The 8,231-nt window shown below is 39.1% G+C and overlaps 1 protein-coding gene across 2 annotated transcripts in view; it reads right to left on the bottom strand.

The window, feature by feature from the left end:
• Positions 1-5,974: 5,974 nt before the first annotated feature.
• LOC144684165 (uncharacterized) overlaps positions 5,975-8,231 on the bottom strand; it is a 43,483-nt gene continuing 41,226 nt past the window's right edge. The window contains exon 5 of one of the 2 annotated variants that reach the window (XM_078547826.1): positions 5,975-6,850. In XM_078547826.1, coding sequence (XP_078403952.1) covers positions 6,729-6,850 — 122 coding nt within the window. In that variant the 3' untranslated portion in view covers positions 5,975-6,728. The remainder of the gene's footprint in view (positions 6,851-8,231) is intronic. The other variant, XR_013577425.1, reaches the window with a different exon arrangement.

The raw sequence follows: 8,231 nt of genomic DNA, 5'->3' as shown, positions 1-8,231 counted from the left end.
ACATTCTTATGGGCTGGATTCCATTTATTGATAGTCAATGGGCAGGAAATAAATAGGATATCAATTAATTTGTTTTGTTTATACAACAATCTAGTACTTTTCATGATTACTTTCCAGTGCTAGCCCAAAAATGAACAGATTTATTTAATTCAATTTCACAACATGCTCTGGTGGAAGCTGAATTCTTGACCTTGGGATATAGTACAAAGACACATCCACTAGGTTATGATACCCTACTAAAATTAGGCCAAGAATAGACAGCTAAACAAAATGCTGTGTACAAGGAGACTGTATAATGTGAACTTGTGCCCCAGATTCACTAAATATGGATGAAAACAACTGGAATCAGAAATTCTTACCCACATGGTTGAGGCAAAAGCAAACACTGGAGAGTTGTAATCTGTTCCACTCTCTTGTACCTCCCGGAAGTCCAATTCTATGACGGCAAAAATAAAGCTCGAACATCAAGTGACTTCCCTTCCATGTTAGTTGAGGGAGTAATATTTTCAGGCACTCATCATTTATGATTAAACCAAGAGCTATGGCATTAGGCTAATGTTACAATTTATTTCCTACCGTTTGTTTTTAACTGGAAGGCTGATCCTCGCTGCATCATCAGGTGCAAGTCTTCACTCTCTACTGATTTAGGGCGTCTCCTGGTCAACTCTGTCCATGAGGACTTCCACGTGATTGAGCTTTGTGCCAAATCGGAGTCAGGATCCTGTCATTATAGCAGTTTAACCATTGTGAAAGCTGGCACAACTGTAAACCATTGCTCAACCAAGTTATAAGGGATAAAGTTAATGGAATACAAAACCTTCTCCTCTGTGCAGAATTTTGAACTAGTTTGTGTTCTTTTCTATTGAAGTCTATGTAAAGTATACATCAATCATTTCAGGTTGATGACCTTTCACAGATAATGTTAATGGTTTCTCCTTCTACAGATGCTGACTGAACTGCTGAGTATTTCCAGCATTTTCTGTTTTTATTTCAGATTTTAACATCCATAGATATTGTTTTTGTAAACTGTATACACATTTGCTAGAGTCACATGTCAACTTTCAAACAGCCGAAAATGCAGATTTATTTGTTAACTTTTTAATGAGGGTATCTTTTAGGAGTGGGGAAGGTTTTCCCCTTTTACTGTAGTACTATTCTGTCCTTTCATCATCCTGGCCTGACACCTCTGCTCAAACAAAACACTGATTTCTCCCATACTGCTGCTGATGCTAAAGCCATATGGTTGGAAACAAGGCAGCATCAGGAACAGCCCAGCGTGATTTTCCCCTCCAATGTTTCCATCGTCCTCTTGTTTGGAGGCATGGCAGCTTCTGTTCAGCATCCCACTGCTTGATGCAATACAGGTCAGGAACTATGGGCAGCGTGTTCACTCTGCCCCTCTCAAATCAAATTTCTCACTGAATACTAAACAAATACTGCTGTAACAAATACTTTTCTGAATTTGGAATAATAAATTAGAACATCAGCCAATTCATTGCAAATTTTGCCTGTGTTATGATCCCAGCTGATGTTACTACTGGAAAAGCCTGATCCCAGGTTGGAACCTGGCTTGATAGATCCTAACTTTGATTTTTTTGTTTAGATAACTGGAGAGTGAACGGAGTTCACAGAAGTCAATTGATAAACTTTTAACAAAAGAATAAAACATTTATTAAACAAGAAAAGATGAACTATATTACAATACTCCTTCAGCCACAACTATGACCTTTCATGGATAATGTTAATGTTAAAGCAAGTTCTTAGAGAGTGGAGATTGGAAACCCTCATGTGAAAGATGGAGTTTAGTGAGACTGGTTGGCTCATGGTGTGACAAGAATCTGGAGGGAGCTTATGAGAGAATCATAGCATCTGTCTGGGGTAGCACTTGCCACTTGGTTTCAGAGTGTGGTGTGTCTGACTGCAGGTTGGCTATTGGTTTACATGGACTGTGTACTTACTGTGAACAAGTACACAGTCCATGTAAACCAATAGCCAACCTGCGGTCAGACACACCACACTCTGAAACCAAGTGGCAGATGCCACCCCAGACAGATGCTATGAATCTCTCATCAGCTCCTTCCAGATGCTTGTCACACCGTGAGCCAATCAGTCTCACTAAATTCCATCTTTCACATGAGGGTTTCCAGTCTCCCCTCTCCAAGAACTCGCTTTTTCTTTCAGACGCCTTCCGCAAAGGTCCACTTCCAGGGTTTCGAACTCTCCTTCCGATGTTCCCCTCCCATGGGTCACCACATGCATTCAAGCTTCTTTCCATGCACTCTCTCTCAAATCCTTAGCCATGCCAACAATACAACACTGCTTCACAGGCCCATAGTAAAGAGTTACTGACCTTTAGCCATCTCTTTGGACTTTCTGGCCTCTCGCTTTAAATCTGCTTCCTGCAGCTTTTCTTCCTTTAAGCTTGAAGCTTGGAGCCTTCCTATGTTCCTCACTCTTAACTACACTTGACAGGACCTTTGCCAGCTTTTAGTCCTTCCTTTGACTGGAAGGTCTTTTTTGGACTTTCTCCTGTTTCTGTCTCACTCCTTGGCCTTGGGACCTTTCAGTTCTTTTGGAAATCTGCTCTTGCTCTGCAGCTCCCTCTCCCAGTACCCAGTCTCTTTGGAGCCCTGGCTTCAACTTCAATTTGGGACTTTCTATCTGCCCCTCTGCTCGAGACTCTCTCTCTCTTTCAAATGAACTCAAACTGCTTTCTCTTTAGTTTTTCTGTGTGTGTGTGTGTGTGTGTGAGTGGAGGTGAGTCTCCCTCTCTGGACCCCTGTTGCCAAGCAACAGCACAGTTTTTTCTACTCTTGTGTTTGCATTAACTTCTCTTCAGCGGTTGTAAAAACTCATTAGAAATGCAGGCACCTTTTAAAGTGAAACTAAAACTCAACTTGACCTTTGCTTAACACACAAATACAGAAATACAAATCAAACTTAAACTTTAAAGCTAAAATTCATTCCTAAAACCCACAAATACAAATATAACTTACTTAAACTGTCTCTATTTCCTAACCCCTATGCCTTTGGAAGAAAGTAAGCTTCACAACAGTGAAGGTTTCTTTAAAATGGCCTTACACCTGCCACGCACAAACTTATCATAAACCTCTACCAATAGCTTATTACAGTCTATACAAATAAGTGTCTTCTTAACCACCTTAACTACCTGTCCCGCTACCTTAAGGGACCGGTGGACATGCACACCAAGGTCCCTCTGATTCTCGGTACTTCCCAGGGTCCTACGGTTCATGGTGTATTCCCGGGCTTTGTTTGTCCTGCCCAAGTGCATCACCTCACACTTATCCGGATTAAATTCCATTTGCCACTGATCAGCCCATCTATATCCTCCTGTAATCTAAGGCTATCCTCTTCACTTTTTACCACCCCACCAATTTTCATGTCACCCACGAACTTATTGGTCAACCCTCCTACATTCAAGTCTAAATCGTTTATATATACCACAAACAGCAAGGGACCCAACACTGATCCCTAGTGGAACTCCACCGGACACAGGCATCTAGTAACAAAAACACCCCTTGACCATCACCCTCTACTTCCTGCCATTCAGCCAATTCTGGGTCCAATTTGCCAAATTGCCTTGGATAGAGTCAGTTCCAATTCTTTTTCTTTTGCCCCTAATTCAAGTTTTTTCAGTTCCTTTACATGTTCAAGTTGCTTCATTCACAACTGGATCTTAGCTAACTCAATTGACTCACATGGTTTCTCTGTTATTCCTTCCAGTTTCAAATGCTGTGCTATTATCCACTATGTCTGCTTTCTGCGCCTCTTTGGTTAATTCTAACTCCAATTTATCTGCCAATTCCATAAGCTTACTCTTGCCTACTTTCTGTAAACCAGTCAGGGTTAAATTTTCCATCTGTAAAAATGCCTTAGCATCCTCCAAAGCCATTTCGAATTCCAACCGTATAATATAGCTCACAGCAACCCAAATTCCTATATTCAGTACCTCTGTATCTTGACATACTGGATTTTTAAGAATTCACAGATCTCACCATATAAACGATAATCCCAGACCAATTATTATTCCATGACCAATCACCTGCTGTCTGTGTTTCAAATCCCGCATGAGCCCCCACTTTGTTATAATCCCAGCTGATGTTACTACTCCCAGGTTGGAACCCGGCTTGATAGATCCTAACTTTGATTTTTTTATTTAGATACGTGGAGAGTGCCTACTGAATAAAGTCACAGAAGTCAGCTGATGAACTTTTAACAAAAGAATAAAACAAGAAAAGGTTAACTATATTACAATACTCCTTCATCCACAACTATACCTTTACAGATATATACAGATTTGTAAGGAGAAAACAAATTACAAAAACAATCTCATACTCTAATGTTCACAGTAAGTACAAATCCATGTAAACCAAATAGGCAAACCTGTGGTCAGACACACCACAATCTGAAACCAAGTGGCAGATTCCACCCCAGACAGATGCTATGAGTCTCTCATCAGCTCCCTCCAGATGCTTGTCACAACGTGAGCCAACCAGTCTCACTAAACTGTGTCTTTCGCATGAAGGTTTCCAATCTCCACTCTCCATGAACTCGCTTTGGAATTTTATCCCAAACCGACGCTTTCTCTCAGACACCTTCCACAAGGGTCCACCACCCAAAAGGGTCCACCTCCAGGGTTTCGAGCTCTCTTTCCGATGTTCTTTTCCACTGGGTCACCACATGCATTCAAGCTTCCTTCCATGCACTCTCTCTCAAATGCTTAGCTGTGCCAACAGTACACCACTGCTTCATAGGCCCATAGTAGAGTTACAGACCTTCAGCCATCTCTTTGGATCTTCTGGCCTCTTGCTTTAAATCTGCATCCTGCAGCTTTTCTTCCTTTAAGCTTGAAGCCTTCCTCTGCTCCTCACTCTTAACTTCACTTAACAGGACCTTTTCCAGGTTCCTGTCCTTCCTTTGACTAGAAGGTCTTCTTCAGACATTCTCCTGTTTCTGTCTCACTCCTTGGCCTTGGGACCTTTCAGTTCTTTTGGGAAATCTGCTCTCACTCTGCAGCTCCCTCTCCCAGTTTCCAGTCTCTCTGGAGTCCTGGCTTCAACTTCAATTTGGGACTTGTTATCTGCCCCTCTGCTCCAGTCTCTCTCTGGCAGCTACTTTCAACTGAACACAAGCTGTTTTCTCTTTAGTTTTTGTGTGTGTGTGTGTGTGTGGTTCTCCCTCTCTGGACCCCTGTTGCTAGGCAACAGCACAGTTTTTTCTACTCTTGTGCTGGCTTTAACCTCTCTTCAACAGTTGTAAAAACTCATTAGAAATGCAGGCACCTTTTAAAGTGAAACTAAAACTCAACTTGACCTTTGCTTAACACACAATTACAGAAATACAAATCAAACTTAAACTTTAAAGCTAAAATTCATTCCTAAAACCCACAAATACAAATATAACTGTCTCTATTTCCTAACAGCTTGCAAGTTAAATGCACACTCAGAGCCTTCAAACTCGGAGCTTATTAGGCTTATTGTCCTGGTTGAGATATGGCAGAATAGGTTTTACTTTTAAACCGAAATGAATTAGCCTCGATAGAATAGAATGTTACACTTTAACGAGGGGAGCTTTCACCCAAATCATTAAAGTCAACGTTTTCATTAAAAAAAAGATGCTGCAGAAACTAATTGCTTAAAAACAGAGTTCTGGGAAGAATGGGCTCATTCTCTGTAAATGAAATGTCTGAATATCTCATACAACAATGGATTGTGCTCTGATACACTCAAGGGGATATTGGGGCTCTGCTGTTCACATAATGTGGCATAATAGAATACTTCTTTTAGCCAGATACTTTATTGAAAAAACATTATATGTTTTGATACAGTGATGTGATTGTTGCTGGTGGTTTTGGAATGCAAAGTTATTCCAAGCTTCAGGTTTTCAAACTGAGGTCTGCAGATCCCTCAGGATCCTAAGATCAGCAACTTTCTGTCCTCCTCAGATCAGACGTACTGTGTGCAGATTGTCTTGAGAATTCCATATGATATATTTTTTTCTTTATTTGTTGACTAATTAGCACAGTATTTTCTACTGCTAGATGCTAATAAAAATACTTTCTGCAGTATTTTCCTTTGGGTAGCTGATATAGTCTTTTCTGAAGTTTAGTCAGTGGGGTCTGCCAGGTATGTCAATATTGCAGCATCCCAGGTATCAATTAAAATTCAGTAGCCATTGGCAGAAGAAAGAACACCTTCTGGAGACTATGTTGCACAATTAACTATCCTGTAACATGCAAAAGAAATTAGTGGTAAGATTTTCTTAAACTTAGTTAAGTATAAATTGTTCTTAACCAAGGTTTCTTTTTAAATTTTATTCACATTCCTTTACATTATTTTTCTCTCTTAAGTCTCCCAAACCATATTGTGCTCCATTCCCATCCTATATAAGAAAGTAAGAAGTCAGCCTCCTCTCAAGTATTGACCAGGCCAACATGTGACTAGTCACCTCTAATGATCCCTCTCTACTTGACACCCATGTCTGATTGAGAATTCATTGTGGTAAAAGAATTGCTCTGTACAATATAACAAAAAAAATCATAAATGCATTCAAGAAGGTGGTTTACAATTTCATTGCATGTGTTAAGAATCACAGACTCCCACATCTCCACACAGTGTATCAGTAGACCAATGCACCAGGGCAGGTGCAGATTTGCACTTTACTTAATGCCTATATTTTGAAAGTGTTGCTAAATTATTAAGTGAAATTCACGTTACATTTTTCTTTGTCTCATGTCTAGCCAGCAGCCGTTGCATCTTCATGAAACATAGATTGTTGGTGTCATCAATGAAGTTGACCATCTCGGATGACAGGCCAGAATAATCACCAGCTGTGGGTTATGGACAAAACAATGAAATGAGTGATTTCCAAATCTTTCTATAGATACTAAAAAGCTTAAACATAAATGGAAAAGTGAGTGTAAATTGTGGACTGTAACTCTCAAAATCAGGGCTACAGAACAAATTTCTTACAGCAGTGCAAAGCTTCAAAGAAACTAAAAATCACGTTAATTAGCACCTATGATATTTGGTCAGTAAAAATGAAGATTTATAACCAGATTTTAAGTGTGCACATTATGTACATGTTCCTAATGATCACATTGAAAATTATAAGCAGCTGAAAAATACTGAAGAAATTTTAGGAGCAGCAAAAAACCATCAGGTCAATCAAACCTATGCCTTTTTGATAGCTCTAAACCCATCTGTCCACCTCAATCTCTTCTCCCTCCAAATATACATCCAACTGTTCCTGAACCCATTTACACTGTCAGTTTCATTGGCCTTTCCTGGTAATTTATTCCAGAATTCTATTACCACATATATAGGGGACAAAACTTTTGACTTTCTAGTTCTTTTTAACTTGACCCCGGTATCTGGTTTGAAACAATAAGATTTTGTCCTTCAACTAAAATGAAATCTCTTTTCCATTTGCAATAATGTGTTAACTTTCTTTTATGATTGAAGAGAGAGGTTCAAAGATGTTTAGAGAAAAACAGATTGCTAAAACAAAAGATGCAGAAAATCCAAATGTGCTTTGCAATTATACCTCGGATGTAAAATTACAGTTTTGGATCTAAATTTATTTAGGCATATGTTTATTACAAATTAGTACATAAATTAATGAGATTGTGGGATCCACATGCCTGAAGGATCTGAGATTAATGGGTAATAAAAGCAGCATTCATAAAATTAGCAGTGTGCAGGAGTTGATAATGGCAACACTTGAAGGATGAATTTTATTGCAATTTCTCTGTCAATGGTGATATTGAACATGCAGTTTTTTAATCAACTTTTTCTCCCATGTCTAGCACTGGAATATTGATTATAACCACCATATAATTAAACGCATCTGATTTTCTTAATTTTATTTTCAATGTACAAATCACTGTAGCAGTACATGGAAGTGACTTTTTTCATGAAGTCAAAGTGTTAGCAGCAATATAAATAATAGTGTTGAAAATTTAATGGAATAATTATATAATTATTAATAATTACACAAAGACTTGAGGCTGACAGTCATATTTTCCTGTGACTAACTGTTTATTTTTATTTTTCTCAGCACAATAAGATCCCACAAAGAGTAATAAGGTAAATGAACAATTCAGCTCTTTTAGTGATGTTGGCTGAGGGATATAAACTGACGAGGGCATCAAGAGAACTCATCTGCTCATCTTAGAATAGTGCAATGGGATCTTTTACATAGGCTTGTGA

This window comes from Cetorhinus maximus, chromosome 9 (assembly GCF_964194155.1).
Source record: "Cetorhinus maximus chromosome 9, sCetMax3.hap1.1, whole genome shotgun sequence".
NCBI classification, from domain to species: Eukaryota; Metazoa; Chordata; class Chondrichthyes; order Lamniformes; family Cetorhinidae; genus Cetorhinus; species Cetorhinus maximus.
Note: the sequence above shows the minus strand (reverse complement) of the source record. Positions and strands in the feature narration are given on the sequence as shown.